Source organism: Sinocyclocheilus anshuiensis, unplaced genomic scaffold (assembly GCF_001515605.1).
Source record: "Sinocyclocheilus anshuiensis isolate Anshui unplaced genomic scaffold, SAMN03320099.WGS_v1.1 scaffold380, whole genome shotgun sequence".
Taxonomy (NCBI): domain Eukaryota; kingdom Metazoa; phylum Chordata; class Actinopteri; order Cypriniformes; family Cyprinidae; genus Sinocyclocheilus; species Sinocyclocheilus anshuiensis.
In genome coordinates, this window is record NW_015557081.1 from 689,824 (window position 1) to 708,089 (window position 18,266).

The 18,266-nt window shown below is 36.4% G+C and overlaps 2 protein-coding genes across 7 annotated transcripts in view; one reads left to right on the top strand and one right to left on the bottom strand.

Annotated features, from left to right (window-relative positions):
* Positions 1–5,754, bottom strand: part of LOC107676930 (MICOS complex subunit MIC19-like) — a 77,777-nt gene extending 72,023 nt beyond the window's left edge. For 2 of the 6 annotated variants that reach the window (XM_016471676.1, XM_016471675.1), the window contains exons 1-2: positions 5,513–5,754; positions 3,736–4,015 (exon numbers count right to left, since the gene is read on the bottom strand). In XM_016471676.1, the coding sequence (XP_016327162.1) occupies positions 3,736–4,015; positions 5,513–5,593 (361 nt within the window). In that variant the 5' untranslated portion in view covers positions 5,594–5,754. Of the gene's footprint in view, positions 1–3,384; positions 4,016–5,512 lie in introns of all 6 variants that reach the window. The other 4 variants (XM_016471674.1, XM_016471673.1, XM_016471672.1 and 1 more) reach the window with 4 other exon arrangements.
* A 1,886-nt stretch (positions 5,755–7,640) lies between these two features.
* LOC107676929 (exocyst complex component 4-like) overlaps positions 7,641–18,266 on the top strand; it is a 143,094-nt gene continuing 132,468 nt past the window's right edge. The window contains exons 1-5 of the mRNA XM_016471670.1: positions 7,641–7,722; positions 9,719–9,908; positions 11,647–11,841; positions 16,037–16,221; positions 17,683–17,780. Coding sequence (XP_016327156.1) covers positions 7,646–7,722; positions 9,719–9,908; positions 11,647–11,841; positions 16,037–16,221; positions 17,683–17,780 — 745 coding nt within the window. The 5' untranslated portion in view covers positions 7,641–7,645. The remainder of the gene's footprint in view (positions 7,723–9,718; positions 9,909–11,646; positions 11,842–16,036; positions 16,222–17,682; positions 17,781–18,266) is intronic.

The following is an 18,266-nucleotide window of genomic DNA, read 5'->3' on the forward strand; positions in this document are numbered from 1 at the left end:
ATCCAGCAATTATTTATTTACAAATTATAAGCTCTGATTATGACAAGTGTGGTATAAAAGCTTTGTTTATTAGAGAAATAATTGGTTAGCTGGAAAATCTTACATCGCAACCATGCTTTTGGATGCAGTTTGAGCCCATATAGCCTACATTTATGCGGTTTTGTTCTAGGTCACGAATTTCCACAAATTCAATAATATTTAGGCATCGAGTCCTCACCGTCTAACCCTCTAATTTCGCAGGTTTATTTTATTGTCATTCACTTTTTACTGTGGTAAACATGTGGAAGGGAGCAAACAGAACATACATACCTGTAACATAAATACATACACATACACACACAAGGGTAAAAAGTTCTAGCAAGCAGGTTTTTCTAGTTTCAAAAGGGGTGGGATGAGAGCTACTGGGTTCACTGTTTCTAAAAAAGTATGACATATGCATTCTAGGAGTATTTATGTAATAGAATAATGTATATTTATATAAAATCACAAAAGAGTTTCTGTCATCATTATATCATGGAAGCATGAGCGAGCAAGAAAAAAAAACATACACGTGGGAGAGAGAAACCGATTGAGATGTAGGGAGTTATAGATAGATGGATATAGAAAAAAAAAGTATGTGTGAGCCTCTATGGTAGAGCTCATTAAGCAGATCTGTGTCTCATTAACAGGGAGCTGTCTCGTTATGTGTGATGCAGGCGGGCGTCTCTTTTTCCCTCTCTGTAAGTAGAGCCAGTTCATAGTGTCAGCTCCAGCCTACAGAATCTGCGCATCTCTGCAGGTAACACCACTATTAAGGGCCGAGAGGGCACACATAGCCATTTTCACATGTATTTGAGCTGACAGTTTTTTAGAGCCACTGTTTCGATACATATTAGATGTGCTTAATTATGTGGAGGTGGAAGCGAGAAAGCTCACAGCTCAGAAACAGTCAAGACATGGAGGAAACACAATGACCGGCTGCACTCGGAGTCCATTTTAAGCATAGCTAGTGCTAAGATTTGCAGTTTGACAAAAGGACACATTGTGATGTTTTGAATGAAAAATGTGTTTAAATAACATTTCGCTGCATTAGCCCCAAAACAGGAAACACATCACTCTGCTATAATGACGGGCCCAAAATACAACAGCAACAGGCCTCATCTACACTGCAAACTTGATGGGGACTTCTACTGTTGTGGGCTTAATTTACACATCAACAACAGTCAACAAGACTGTAAAGTGTCCAGTTTGTCATTTTATAATACAGAAGGCAGTATTTTTTTAGTATTATATTTATATAGTCTTGTAGCATTTAATATTTTGAATTCAGCTTATTTTTTATTATTATTTTGTTATTTTTATTAGTTTTTTAATATTTCTATCCTGCTTTAATGTATTTTTATTTCAGTTTGAATAATGTTAGTATTATAACTTATGAAATTTTATTTCAGTTGGTTGCCAAAAGCAACATTTCTAAATAAGTAATTTTTTTCATTTATTTTTTATTAATCAATCTTTATATTGTATTTTATTTCAGCTTTATTTCAATTCAACACTTTTTTTTTTATTGCAGGTGTTTTACTTTAAACAAAAACATTTTCAAAGTTGCAAATAAAACTAAAATTACTGGAGTAGGTTTTACAAGAAAACACTATTTCAGTCTTTCTACTTCAAATATTCCCGTTTAATTCAATGTGTTACTTAATGTTTCTTTGTCATTATTTGTGAAATTAATTAGCAATTTCTGAGTGAAAATTGTTTCACCACCATTTTTGTGTGTGTGTGTGTGTGCGCGTGTGTGTGTGTGTGTGTACAGACGTCACAGAAAACTCAAATAAACGTCAATTAAAGAATGGTTTTTGTGCACCTCAAGGGCATCATTTTGGACAAGACCATAGTTCAGCCAAAAATTCATGTGACTCATCCGGTAATTGATGACAATGTCAAAGAATTATGGCATCTTATTCTTAATAGGCGTCTCTGGTATAATCGTTCAAAACTGCAACTAAACTTCCGATTGAAAGATCTATGAACATAGTCTTACTTTTAATGAGAAGCAAAGCGGTTGCAAATGTGATCGGCTCGACACATTTCTGGGAGGAGATGCTGTTCCAGGTACCTTAGAGGCTGAACTGGCTTAAGTGGAGTTCCTAATTACAGCATTGATTCATTAACTCTATTACAAGTTAGAATTAATCGTTTCATTAGCACTCAGGCACAAGCTATGAATCATAATATGGAAGGATCCGGGCCCACTCACTAACATCAAGAGGACTGAACTTTTAGGAAGAAAAATAAAATATTAGCCAATTTGTTAATCTTATTTTTTTTTTTTTATCCATACAGTAGTATTTCAAATAAATCTCAATCAAACAGGTGTCAGCAGGTGTGCATTTCTGACTGATGGGTTTAGGTTTAGTTTTTTTTTTTTTTGGAAAAAAAAAATTGAACTATGCATTTAAAACAATTACATTTAAAGGGATAATTCACCCAAAAATAAAAGTCCTATCATAAATTATTCAACCTGATGTCTTTCTAAATCCTGTTCCATCTTTGAAACACAAATTACTTTTTTTTTATGAAACCTGAGAGATTTCTGTCCCTCCATTCAAAGACCACTCCACCAAAACTTTGACGCTTCAAAAAGTACATAAATATGAATTATGCAGTGTAATCCAAGTCTTGTGAAGATACATGATTGCTTTGTATGATAAACAGATTACTTTTATGATGCCTTTGTGAACTTTTTGAAGCATCAAAGTTCTGGTAGAATGACCTTTTATCGATCAGATTTCATTAAAAAAATCATTTGTGTTTCGAAGATGAATGAAGTCTTATATATATTAGGAATGACATAAGGGTCAATAATCGGGAGGAGGAGCAGGAGGGGTTCTGGTGGGGGGCCGTGGTGGGCCTGAGGGTTCCCTCATAGCTGACAGAATTTTCATTTTTTCATGAACTGTCCTTCAATAATAACTTAAAGAAGCTAAAGTTCAATTAAATGTCTCGCCGTCCCCGCCACATTAAAATTTATTAATTATGTTTATTTTTTGATTCTGTACAATAATTCTTATAATGGTAATATATTATAAGCCAGAACACTTTACACAGGGAAAATTGCTGTTGCTCCACTCCACCCACGTACTCTGATGTGTTTAAGAGAAGTTTGAATTCCGTAGAATTACCCAGAATGACTTGATGTATAATATTACCCCTTCACAATGGTGTACCAACACATTCAGAGTGCTTACAAGATGCAATTTACCCGAGGAGTACCATTAACGCTCATGAATGACAGGCACTGAAGTGCAATGTGTGAAATACCTCCACATTTCCACAAGCAGACCACATGAACGCATGTATGTGTGTCAGCGTTACGTTACAGAACAATTCGAATCGACTCACCGGCGGGAGGAGGTGGTGGTGAAGAAGCCACAGGTTTTTCTACAGACGGAGGAGGCTGTGGGATAGTTTCAGCAGCGGAAGCGAAAGGAGCGACAGGTTCAGCTGGAGGGGTGGGGGTGGTTATTTCTACAGGTGGAGCAGAGATGGGTTCAGAAGTGGTTTTAGTGATAGGATGGGTAGGAATGGGGGGAGGAGGAGGTGTGAAGAGCTCAATAGCAGGAGGGGAGGCAACAGAATCAGCAAGGGGAGGAGAAGCGATGGGTTTAGAAGATGGAGGAGGGGCAATTATTTCCACAGGTGGAGATGCTGTTATAAGCTCAGCTGTGGCTGCAGGTGGAGCAATCGACTCACCTGCAGGGGCTGATACAGCACCCACTGATTCAGGAGGAGGTGGGGGGAAAATGACCGGCTCTGCTAGTGGTGGAGGAGGTGCAGTAGTGGTCACTTGCTCAGGGAGTTTGACACGCTCTGGCAAGGAAGAAGGTGGAAGGGAAGTGACAGGGTCAGGTGCAGATATTGGCACCAGGGCTGGCAGAGGATCAACCACGGGAGGAGGAGCAGGAGGGGTTCTGGTGGGGGGCCGTGGTGGGCCTGAGGGTTCCCTCATGCGGTTGATGACCTTCTCCGAGAGCTGAAGAACAGAAATGGAGAAAACAAATGATAGTCTTACGAGCATAACAAACAATATTCTCGCTTTTTCTTCTGTATGTTAGAAACAATGCAAAATAAATGATGAGCAATGTAAATTCGAAATGAACATTCTGCTTGGCAGAGACTTGAGTAAAAGTATTTGGGTATTGGGGGCTTTTTTAAGATGTCATGTCAAGTTTACCAAAGAAATATAGGCCTTATACCCAATCATTCATTCATTCATAAATAAATAAATAAATAAAGACCCATTTAGTTGCTGGATTTCAATCAGTGTGAAATAGTTTAAAAATAATGTTTTTTAAATAGTTTTTTATATATCTATTGTAATGTAATCAAATTTATTTTATTCATAATTTAATAAATTATTTTTATTTCAGCTTTAGCAAATTTTTTTTTTTTAGAACTGTAATATCTTAAATGTATTTAGTCGCACAATTATTGTTTTCATCAATCATTGCTGTCAGTCACTTCTGAGTATTTCTGTATATTTTTTACATTTTTGTATAACATATACATACATATGTATATATATATATATATATATACTGTATATATATAGACACACACACTAAATTATTTAGTAAAATAATTCTAAACTACATTCATATTCAATTATATTCATGTTTTCATGAACAATCATTGCTGTCACTTCTGAGTATTTCTGTATATTTTCTAACATTTTTGTATAACATATACATACATATGTATATATATATATAGACACACACACAAACACACTAAATTATTTAGTAAAATAATTCTAAATTATATATTTTTTTATAAAAAAAAAATGTATCTATAAAAATGTATACATATAAAGTTATGACTAAACATAAATAATTTGGTGGTGTATACATGCCATGGCATGTTATTACAGGTTATGCTTGAAATGCAATTTTATACAATAACAAGGGGTGTCCACCAAAGGGTCTTTTTGCCTGATAATGGTGACCCCTGTTGTTAGTTTTGAACTAGTTTATGTAAACCCTGAAAACCACCTATACAAAACAAAAAGTCTCTAAAAACCAAGTGTGAAGAAGTTGCAAGTTGAAAAATAAACACTCAAAACAAATCGTAAGTAAATTTAGCAATAGCATCAACTAACATAAACGGCTGTGTGAAGGGTGACACTGTTTAACCTGCTGTATAAATAGTTATGGGGGGCGTGAACACAGTGCTGTCATGCTTGGCAGTGTGATGCCTGAACTGTAACAGGTGTTTGCTAAACTAATTCCTCTTAGGTATGATGCTTATGAAATGCATAACCTTGTATTGCAGCTAAACTTGGTTTTCCAGGTCAACTGAAGTAAGTGTCCAGTCAGGGACAAAATGTTTATCCAGTTAGGCATGTTAAGACTATTAGAGGCCTTCATCACGATCCTGCGCATGCATTCAAATCACAGGTGAATTAAAGCCATGCGTCAGTATGCGTGATGTGCTTTTGACAGCTGGAGGAAAACAGACGTGTGTCACTCACCCTTATGCCCTTCACTATCGTTATGTTCTCATTCTCATCCGACTCAAAAGACACGCGGCGCGTGCTGTTGTTGGCTCCCATTCCTGGTCAAACAAGCCCGCTGGTGTTTAACAAGCTAGTTCATTTAAATTTGATCAGTAGTTATGAACTCCAAAGAGTTGACAGCTCTCGAGTTGTTACGCGCGAACACCAGGGTCGCACGCTCCCGTTCAGAAACACACAGTGCTTCCGCCTTTAGCCCCTCCCACTTGGCACAGGCGAAGGAAGACGATTCTCATTGGTTGAGCGCAAGCGTTTAGTGTCTCTATTGGACAACATAAATAGAAGAAAAATATATGTTCATTTATTAGTTTATTTATTCATATTAAAAGTACAATATACGAAATTAATGTCTATTCCAGAGCAGAATAATTTTATCGAATTTGCTGCTGTTTTTCAACAGGTCTGTGCTCTTATTAGGCTGAATCTAAGTTGTAAATGATGTACTTTATTTGTCTTCTACTTGAATATTCCCTTAATTAATATTTTGTAAGGTTTCATTCTTCAATTCTAGTAAAGAAAAATAGAAAGAAAACACTCCTCATGATTTTTGACATTTATTAAACCTCCTTAAAAGCAAGCATTATCATGTCAGCATATATATACATAGTAAATACATATATGTACATACACATACAAATCTTTACAAAAATCTTTACAAAAACATATAGAAGCAAATTCCAACATAAATTAAGCTTCAGAGGGTTTAATCAATGCATTGAAATATGCACACACACATACATTATTATTCATTAAAATTACTATATATATAGTCAAAAAGTAAATAGGTACATTCTGTCTTAGAAGCACTTAGCAGTATTATAACTGAAAAGATGTTCCTCAAGTCCTCATGTCAAATTGGAGCTGTGCGCATTTGGAGATGTGGGTCCTCTGTCCTTTAGTGGGTGGCTGTCTTTGTCTACATGCCCTCAGGTGTCATCATGACAACCTTTTATCCTGCACTAGGTGATGAGAAATAACATCAGTCCTGTGTCATCAGCAAAGGACAGTAGATTGCTTAGACATGATGGGCCTTGGAGGAAGCTGATAAGAACTTCTGGATCTGACTAGGCTCAGAGGAGCTAAAAGAAAAATAACCCCAGAGTCTCCGTGATTGTTTCCTTTTTTGAAGGGGCACAAAATTGGCCACTATGTTATCTCTGCTGTCCTCGGACACATCAGTCAAAGAGGAGGCTGCCAGATCGACCCTTTCCCACACAATCAATGCCCTTTCCTCTGTGGTTTGTTACAGCAGAGATCGTCAGGAGATGGGGAGCAGGTCCAGAGCAATATATTCTAGAAACAGAAAGCAATTAACAACCTACACTTTTCAATCTGTCTTTCTCCCTTCCTGTATGTCTAGTGTGTAAAATAATTTTTCACATTCCTTTGAGTCGGATCTTTTGATTGAACCAGTTCACAAAACTGATTTGTTCAAGATGAAATGTACATTAAGTTACTTTTAGTACATGCTGTATTACAGTTAAAAAAAAGAAACATTTTCAGTTAAAAGATGTAAATGAATTTTAGTATTGTCTAATATATAAAAATTATATATAATGAATAAATGAAAAAAAATGAATTAGCTAAATTATGGCTGCTTAAAATGAAATGGGAGAAATGAGACTGTTTGTTATTAAAAAGTGATATAGTGAATAAACAGCAAAATAAAATAAATAACAGTGTTGTTATATTTTATTGCAAAAAAGAACAAAACATCTACAAGCAAAATGACAGTTAACAGAATATTCTAAGAGGATTACATTTAACTTTTACATTAACATTTAACAAAAGAATGAACTAAAGCATATTATTACACAATTACAGAGTAGAAAAATTGAATATCCAAAGTTATTTAAAGAATGCAAATATATACCAACTTCTTTATTGAAAATAAAAAACTAGGTAAATGAAGGTATACATTTTTAAATAACATTTATGGATGTACAAACGATTGTAGCCGTTTTCAGCAAAAAAAAAAAAAGACTACATTTCCTACATTTCCCTACGATCCCACGATCAGCTGATTTTGCTGAAGGCGGCTTCCCATTGGCTGAAGTCCGTCACGAGGTGTTTGGGTGTAGTAACGGAAAGATGGCTGACACAGGCAGATACAGGAGCGCAGTCAACAAAAGCAAAGACCCTTCCGGTTTACTTATATCTGTAATAAGGTGAGCACGATAGTTTTACAATATCTGTGTCTGCCAGCGTTAAATCTTTGCACCCGGATTTTCTAAGGAAAAGGACCAGAATGGATGACCGCTTAGCATGTTTGCTAACGATACATCCTGTTATTCTTTCATATTTTGTTATTATACACGTATGAGTTGTGTTTAAGAACCTTTACGTTGCATCAGCCGAAGTTTATAGTTTTCTGTGAGGTCTTCTGAATAGCACGTAGTTTGTAGGCATACTTCAAAACGTGTTTAAATGGAAATTGCTTATGTTTTGACAGGACTGAGTTTCAAAACAGAGGGAACCTAGGGAACTGTTTACTTAAACAGCACTGTTTGAACATCATAAACGCAGTCTGATTATTTGTCTTGGTTGTCAACACTTAAACAACACAATCACAATATGCAAGTGCAATAATATGAAAGTATAACGATAGAAAATCGTATAGAGTGCAGTGGAAAATGTAGTATATCTATATATAGTATGTGATGTTAACTGTATGATAAATAATATATTGAATTGATTTTATTTTATTTTATTTCAAATTATTTTTTTGTGGCCATTGAGAAGGCAGGGAAGCTGGCATGATGACAGGATGTTCTTGTACATATAGGCTTTTGTGACCTTGTGGAAGATGTGACTATTTTGAGGCTAATTTGGTGATGGTAGATGGCAGCCAGAACCCAGTATAGTGTGGAAAAAAAACTGCCTAATTGAGGGTTATAGTTAGTTACAGCACATATACTTTACTTTTGGTAATGCCTGGGTGAGTTGTAATGAACTTTTTGCCCAAATAGTACATTCACAGCATCAAACCTTGACTTTACATAGATAAAACCTATTTTCTTCCATTGAGCACAGCTGAGCTGATAAGCTGTCAGAAATCCGTCATTCTGCTTCATGGCTCTTTTATCTCCTTTTTACCCATCAGCCGTTTCCATTATGATGTCCTATGGGCAACGAGTGAGGTCAAAAAAGAGCGAGTCTATGGGCCGAAGCTAGATCTACATGATCTGTGCTTCACTGCGAGCTTGAAGGGATTTTCCCTACTGAATACTGGCTCTCAGACGTTCTTCTATATCTTTCTGAGCTCCAGAGACTGGACTGAATGTAATGAGCTCTTTTGGGAGATTGTGCTGCCTTACTTTACTCTGATTTAAAGCCACACCGCTGCGGAAATGAGTCAGGACAGACTTTGAGAGCTGAGATGTGATGTCTGGCAGTCTGCGGTCTGGGACATTGTTGGATTGGCACCGGTCCCAGCTGGTCTCCTCGAGTGGGTGGGCTTCTGATGATGGATTGTAGTGAAATTGTGTTGTGATGGCCAAAAATCCAACTACTTATGTATTGAAAGTTTGCAAGGTAATGATGACAGGATGAGTTTAGATTGAGTGCAGCCTTGGCTCTGGAAGATTTAAGTGTACTGCAGTCAATCACGATTTTCCAGTGTCAGAAATAGCAAGAAAGCCAAAGCCAAGATGCTAGAAAAATGTCATGGGCATTCATGAAACGTTCTTTCTTTCAAAAAAAAAAAGAAAAAGTATTATTATTATTGAATTGATTATTGAATTGCATGTTGTCTTGGTTATATAATTTTTATATACAATAAAAAAAATATTGTCCTTACTCATTTGGGGTAAATAAAATATTAATATTATTATTTTTAAATAATTAATGTTTATTTATTTATTTATTTATTTATTTATTCATTCCCAAAATGAACACAAAAACCTTTTTATTTATTTAAAAATAACTAATTACCTAAATAAATAAATGAATACATAATTGGTTTAATTATTTAATAAGTTTTTCATTCATTCATTCATTCATTTATTCACATTATTTATTTACGCTGATGAACCAGGCAAAGATGTGATAATATGCTATTATACTGTATATGATATTATTAATTTTATTAGCAGTAGTATGTTTTTGTAAAACATAACGTTTAATACAGTTTGATGTAGCATATGTTTACTATCTTTCGGTCAGGACATTGTCCAGTAGTGAGGATGTGCAGGACCGAGAGACGGAGAAGGGCCGTCTGGAGGAGGCCTATGAGAAGTGTGATCATGATCTGGATGAGTTGATAGTTCAGCACTACACAGAGCTCACTACAGCCATCAGAACCTACCAGAGCATCACAGAGAGAATTACCAGCTCTCGCAACAAGATCAAACAGGTGTGCAACACATTCGTCTGCATTCAGCAACTCCCAAACAATTGTAAATATGATCAGGTTTCTAATTTGTGACCCTGGACCACAAAACCAGTCATAAGTAGCACGGGTATATTTGTAGCAATAGCCAACAATACATTGTATGGGTCAATTATATTATATTATTTTTACAGAATTAAAAAAAAATCATATGGGCCTGTATAAAATCTAAAAATGTTTTAGGCGTACACGATAAGAGACATGAGCAAAGCAGACAATTAAATCTTTATTCCCAAACAATCATAATCATGACAGGTATATCAGGTCCCCCTGTTTAATAACATTATAACATTTTATAATATATTACAATAACAACATTAAATAACATGATATAAGCTAACTTTTCTTTTTGTTATACATTTTGGAAATAGTTTTTATACTGTGATATATTTTTTACGTTGATGAAAAGTTCAAAAGACATAATTGAATTAAAAAATAGTAATTCTTGGTTACATTATAAATGTATTTTCTGTCATTTTTTTATTTAATGCTTCTTCTTCACTGACCCGCAGAGAACCTTCAGGTTCCATTGTTAAAAACCCTGATTTGAGGCAGATGCACAATGACTTAGTAGTGTATTTTAATAACATGGTCACTCACAGCAATACAGCTTCATGCTGTCAGTCTTTTTGTTTATGGCTGATTGAAATAACTTCTTCACCGCACAGGTTTTTTTTTTCTGGTCAGCAGCTGCGGAGATGAAATGCAACTGCTGCTTTTCTTTGTAGCCCACATAGTTCCGTGATAACCTACCAATACGTAAACACACACAAGCTGCATGCAGCCTGATATAATACTGGCTGTAATGCCCAGGGAATGATATATGAGAATTAATTAGAGGAAAAACAACATGCAGTAGCAGTTTGATGCAAAAAGGGAAATTAAAAACAAATCAACAGCTATTTTTTAGTATTTTGTGTATAAACGTCGCTCTCAGCCATGCAGTCTGATGGGTCGTCCCTCAGGCTTCTGTAATGATGGAGGTGTCAGGCTTCTCACACACACACACACACACACACACACACACACACACACACTCAAACTTGCCGCAGAGAACATAGAGAATAGCATTTGTGTCTTCATGCTGCTGAAGTATTTGATGTGAAGTGCCCAGGGGCCCCCAATCACCGTCTTTACTCATTATTATTTAAAGACACAGGTGACCGAGTTTGTTTATTGCACTCTTGAAAGATGTGTTTGAGTCAAGGACTCAAAAAACGTTTCCCTGAGTGTCAAAATTTACGTGTAAGTGGGAAAATGGAAGACATGAACCCAACGCAGCCAATGAAACACAACAGTGTTCATTAATTTTGCTGTTTGTTTATCCAGCTTTGGGATTTGTTGACGTTTGTGCGTGTTTTGTAAGCTCTTTTAAGAACATTAAAAATGAACTAATTACTACTTCCCCTCCCCCACTCAAACCATGGTGAGCCATCATAAAAGAATCATTAGGAATCACTAGTAATTGTCTTCGATGTCTGAAATAATATCCTTGTAAATTAGCCACTAAGCTCGGGTTTTAATCTACGGCAAAATGTTTGTTTATCATCTTCTCCCCTGCTGCTGACACACTTGAAAATAATTATGCAAAGAAGAAAGCAGAGCTGTGAAGCTGCGAAATCTGCGAAGCTGATGCTTGTGTTATCAAGTGTGAACTTTCACCTTCTCCTGACATGGTGTGTGTGGGCTGCTCTCTGCTCAGGTCAAGGAGAACCTGTTGTCCTGTAAGATGCTCCTCCACTGTAAGCGAGATGAACTGAGGAAGCTGTGGATCGAGGGTGTCGAGCACAAGCATGTCCTCAGCTTGCTGGACGAGATCGAGAACATCAAACAGGTCCCTCAGAAGTTGGAGGCATCCATGGCCAGCAAGCACTACCTGCACGCCACAGATATGCTGGTGAGTGTGTGTTTGAATGTGTTGGTAGGGGAAATTTTATTCATTCCATGGCAAGTACATGCTACCTGTTTTTGTTTCAGCTTGTCCTCTTATACATAAAAATATTAAAATAAATATAGCTCTTTAATTTGAGCTATTGACACTGATTGTATTCTTTTAACCAATTTCATTGCATGCTTCTTAGGATGCTTTGCTTTAAAAAAATTGATAATAAATAAATAAATAATAATATATATATATATATATATATATATTTATATAAATGTAAATTATTGTTTTTATTGTATTATTGTATTTTATTGTAAGCAGTGAAATCCATACACGGGCAAAACTTTAAAATACTATATAACTTTCATAACGCATGTTTTTACAAATATGCATATATGCCATATATATTTTTTGCATTAAACATATAGCAAAAATGCCAAATATTGCATGATATTTTAAAGAAATGTCAAGCATAATCTTTTAGATTATTAAAACATACATTTAGTTGTAATTTGACTGGTATTGTAAATATTTAAACTACTGTAAAAGTTTAGGGTCAGTAAGATTTTTTTTAAATAGTTTTTTTAAATAATAACTTTTATTTAGCTAACAATGCATGACAGTGACAGTAAAGACCTTTATATTGTAACAAAAAAAATCTATTTCAAGTAAGTTCTTTTGAACTTTCTATTCATCAAAGAATCCTAAAAAAAAAAATCAAAATTTTTCCAATAAAAATATTAAGCAGCACAACATTGACTTTTTCCAACATTGATTATATTTAGAATTGTAAAAAAAACCAAAAAAAACTTACTGACCCAATACTATTGAACAGTAGTATAGAGACCAGTATGGTGGAGAGTAGCATGAAGTTATTTAGGAGTGTCACCGGCATGGTTTGTCAGGAGCATGTGCGCTAACATAAAAAGTGACTTATTCCGTTATGCAACTCTGGTCAGAAGATTCTTTCCCACTACATTAACCAAAGCTCATGGGCCTAAAAACATCATCAAAAATAAGAATCTGAATCTCCAGGTTTTTAAGATCTTTTTTATCAGGTATTTGATCACACTGTTTCTTTGGGTACACCCACATCTCCCTTTCAACAGGGGAAATCAGCTGTGGTCAGAGATGACAAGCTTCCTTCTTCCCGCTTTCTCAGGTCCCTCAGGTGTTCTTCTCCTCCTGTGTGTGTGACTGTGTTAAATCTGACGAGGAGTATTGGGACTGCCAACAGAGATTACGCTGTACACGGTGTTTCAATTTGCAACTCTCGTCTGAAAACACTCTCCCTCACTTTTGTCTGTTAGTTACATGAACACACATGCCCACAAACGCACACATACACATTTGTAACTCTCGTACCTGTCTGTCTGGTTAACCTCCCTAGTGCGTGCTTTTCAGATGAGCTGTCATTCATTACCTCACATCTGTTGAATGGGCACTTTTCTCTCTTTATTTGCTTAATTCCTTTCCTTTCCTTTCCTTTCTCTTCCTCTTCCTCTGTCTTACTTTCCTACTCTTCTTTCTTCTTCATCTTCATCTTCCTATTTCTTTTCTTTTCTTCTCTATTTTTTTTCCTTTTTGCCTTTCTTCCTCTTCCTCTTTCTCTTCCTTTCTTCTGTCCTTTTCTGCCCCTTCCTACCCTTTCTGTTTCCTCTCCATTTTTCCTTCCTTTACTGTTTTTTCCTCTTCCTCTTTCCTTTCCTTTCCTTTCCTTTCCTTTCCTTTCCTTTCCTTTCCTTTCCTTTCCTCTCGTCTCCTCTCCTCTCTCCTCTCATTTCTTTTTCTTTTCTTTCCTCCTCTTCTTCTTCCTCCTTTTTCTTTCTTTTTTCCTCTGAAGTTTTCTTTTCTTCTCTTTTTTCTTTCTTTTACTCTTCCTCTTCATTTCCTTTTCTGTCCTTTGCTGCCAATTCCTGTCCTTTACTTTTCCTCCTCCCTCTCCATTTTTTTCCATCATCCTCTTCTTATTTCCTTCACTGAACCATTCCACTCCCTCTGCGTATTTCTTTCATCTCCTTTCCTCTTTCTATTCCTTTCATGTCCTTAACTGTTCCTCTTACTCTATGTTCCTTTCCTTTCTCTCATCCTTGCTCCTTTCCTCTTCCTCTCATGTCCTTAACTGTTCTTCTTTCTCTCCTTCTTCCCTTTCGTTTCCTTGTCCTCTTCCTGCCTTTAACAATTCTTCTTTCTCTCATTCTCTATTGCTGTTCTTTTCTATTGTCTCAGTTGCAAATTGAAGTGTCTTCTCAACTAAACCAGGTTTGGCAGTAAGACCTGTAAACAGGCACACTTACACACGCTCAGCTGATCCTGTTGGTATACACTGTGGCTCATGCAACCCTCATTTGCATGAACAACTCCTTGACTTGTGTGACCCCTCCCTCTGTCTGTCAAAAGCGATGCACAAAGTGTGCAGTGATGGTCCTCCAGAGCACTATCAACAGGCCATTAGCTTCCCTCTAATAAAGCACATTCATTCAGAGCCATTTTGATTTATTCACTAAATATAAACAAGCAGTAGCCTCTGCAGGGTAGTTCAGTGCTGAGGGAGAGAAGAGGTAAGGCAAAGAGAAGTAAAGACTAGAAATACAAGTTAATGCAATAAAAAAGAGCAAGAGAGAGAGTGTGAGAGATTAAAAGAAGGATGGAAGGAAGAAGGGAAAGGTTGAATATAAGATCAAGGCTCTGGGACATGTGAGCCAGGTCAGGTGAATGAAATGAGGAAATTGAACTTATCAACCACACAACTGCTTCTGATTCAGTTTGCAAATGTGGCAGCATGGCAAGTAGCTGCTGATACAGTGCAGATCCAGGACAGCATTAAAGCTAAGCCTGAGGGGACTACCTGGACTCGTTCTCCATGTTAAGTTGCATTTGTTCTTCATTTTACAGCTTTCAAATTTCCCTGCACGTGTCTATGAGGAGGAGATGAAAAACAGATACACAAAACAGAGCAAAAAAGTCAGATGGTTTTTAAAATTACGTTCTGTATCCACAGCCTATAACATGTTTTATATGAAATATATAACGTATATATATTCATGTATGTATGTATTTTTTTTATTAGAGATTTATTTTATACAATTTATTAGAGATTTATTGATTGATTGATTTTATTATGGATTTTATTTATTACGGATTTAATTTATTATTAGGAATTTATTTATTTCATATTATTTAGAGATTTTTGAACAACAAAAAAAACTAGTAAATCTCTGTGTGCGAAAGTAAGAGCAAGCTTCTATATTCATTTGGTTTTCTGGGTTTTTGCATCATTTTCTCACTTTGTGTTCACTGATAAGCTCCGTCTCACACCTCATTCAACCAACAGCCGCATACTTCATTATGCTCTCTGCAGGAGAGCCACACACACTCAGCAGAGTGAATATTCAGCGCCACTGCGGTCCACCACGCTGCATTCTCCCTCTTTTAATACCTTGATTGGACGAGAGTTGTTATTGTGCTTTATCGCTGTGGTTTTTGATGGGCGGGTGGGACATGTGCGATTATGTGATCCTGAAGCGCCGCTAATCTAGGAGGTTTTACAACAATGGATATGCCTGGAACACTTCACTTATTCAGCTACTAGCAATGAACAAGCTACACTGGGATTTGAGTTTCGAACCAATATACTGTGGCCTTAATAAATATTCAGATACTTCACCACGTTTATAAATGTATGAAATCACAGCATAAGATTACAAAATATTTAACCAAGTTCTACCGATTTTAGAGAAAGTTAATAAAAAGCATGCTTTTCAAGGAAAAATGTTACAAAAAGGAGTTGGTAATGTTCTAAATTAAAACAATAAATTATTCTGTTAAAAAATGGTTAGTCACTCATTTGTAAGTCACTTTGGATAAATGGCTACTCACTGTTTGCTAAATGCTTAAATGTAAATGTAAAATTAACATTAAATAAATTTAGACTCTTTATGGTTGTAAATTAACTTTATTATGAACTTCTGAAGGCAGCTGACCTCAAACATCTACTACAATTACAATGAGGCATTGGGACAAAAAAACATAAAAAATGCAATGCAATGCAAATCAATGCTATGCAATGCACTTATAAATGTGGCTCGAGTCTCCAAATTTTTTTGGGGTCACTAAATTTGATATTCAACTCCATCCCATTATTTAACATTTTTGCACGTAGACATAAAGGCAGATGGAAACTTCAAGTGTGATGTTGTGTTTGCAGGTCTCAGCAGTGGATTCTCTTGAAGGACCCCTGCTACAGGTGGAGGGTCTCAGCGACTTGCGACTGGAGCTCCACAGCAAGAAACTCAACATCCACCTGGTGCTAATCGATGAGCTCCATCGGCATCTCTACATCAAGTCTACCAGCCGTGTGGGTCACCGAGGAAAAGACAAGGACAAGGGCCGGTGAGTTATTATAACATCCTTTAGATAAAGTATTGAGGAGTATATTCATTAGATCCCTATTGCTTGATTCAAATCTAGCGTCAGTTCAGATCAAAGATATGTGGGCTTAGTATTTGAACCCAAAGTAGGTCAACAATATTACAAAAAATGTAGAATAATATCAAAAATCTTTCTCAAAACATTTGATTCAGGTTGTGGCAGCAAACTCAAAGCAATTACCTTCAGAGTGGCAAAGTCATTTCTCAGCTTTAGATTAATTTACCTTCGCAGGTTGCTGGTGGCAGGGCGCACAGCTCATCTAATTACTGCGTGTGTACTTTTTAAAAAGAGGGACGTGCTTTCTTAAACCAAACATCCCATGAGTCATTGCTGTCTGATCATTAATAAGGGTGTGGAATATGCCAGACAGAATAACTGATCAGACTAATTAAGAATGCAGGCCTGAATATGGGCCAGAGCTGCTGTAAACCCTAGCTAGTTTGACATTCTAAATAAACTTTAATCAGTCAAAGGGGCGACACGTAGAAAATGTGTTACGCATCTTCACTAAAGTCTGTTTCTGGATCTCAGCATAGTTCTGCTTCCCATAATTAATAACGGGGGTGATTACGCTATCTTGAAGGGAAATCACAATATTAATTCTTTATTGAAGGCTTTGTTCACCAGGGTCTTAAATAATTAGCTTGTTGGTAAACAAAGCCTCTCTGGCCCTTTTGCCGCCTCCTCACCAGAGTCGTGTAATTAGCTGATTTGCGACTGTTCTCTTCCTGTCCCTGCGTACAGGGCCTGGCCGCCGTGGCTCTGATGCCGGCGTTCAGCGCAAACAGAGATAAGTCATTTGCACCCTCGCAGATGAGCACGAGAGGAATGATAATAGGTTTTTGCTTTTCTCGATGGTGACACGGCCGCCCACGTGCGCACTGTCGCCAGGGGATTGCTGACCCCCTCCGTCAGTGTGCCGCACGAACCGCCGCCGCTGCCTCTGCAATGCTAATTCTCGTAGATTAGACAAGGCGCAGCGGTGTAGCGCATTAAGCTAATGCAGGTTGGTGACCCCGCAGGGCTGAAGTGTGGAGTTGTTTGTAATAGTGTTTTTGATCTCGGAATTGTGCGTGCGTGTTTGTCGCTCTTCCGCTGCTCTGTTTACGGCCATGTAATTATAGCGCGACGCTTTCATGAGGAGAAGTGATTTATTAGTCGGGGTCATGACGCGACTGCAATTTTCTGGCAGGATTTTTATTCATTTCCTCTCTCTCGTCTGTTTCGCAATCCGCCTTGTTTGATTCTTCGTGTTCTGGATGCTTTAATGGCAATGGTTTTGCGGAATGTTCTCTGTTATTTTCATAAAACATTCATGGTTACTCTTTTTATGAATGTTTAAACAATAGCTGCTGTCACTATAATAATGGTTGCTATTGTGAAGAAGGTAGTAACAGTAACTCTGTTGTTGTTTTTTTTCAGGTCTGCTTCAAAGGATACGTCTGTTTTGGATGTCAGTTTGTCCACTCCATGCAAGCTCACAGAACCCTTACAGTTCAGCACCCCTGGAACATCCAGCAGTAAGAATAATCACTAATAAAACAATAGAAATGACTAGACACTAAAACAACCCTGATGTTTGAAGAAGGATGGATAACGTAGTGCTGCACCAAAAAGAACACCAAAATTCTGGAAGCACTGGACCGAAAACCAAAACTAAAAATATGTTTAAAAAAAGTGTTTATTTATTTACTGTCAAGATATTATATTAATTGTAAGAGATTAAATATAATTGAATTTATTATAAAAAATAGAAAATATTGATAAATTTATATATTTATAATATATAATATATGTTATATAATATAATATATATAATATATATAATATATAATATATTTATATATTTATCATATATGTTATATATTTATATATTAATTTAAATATAATTTAAACAATATATATTTTTTTTTATTTGTGGTTTAATATATTTGGGTATCTATCTATCTATCTATCTATTATCTATCTATCTATCTATATCTATCTATCTATCTGTCTATCTATCT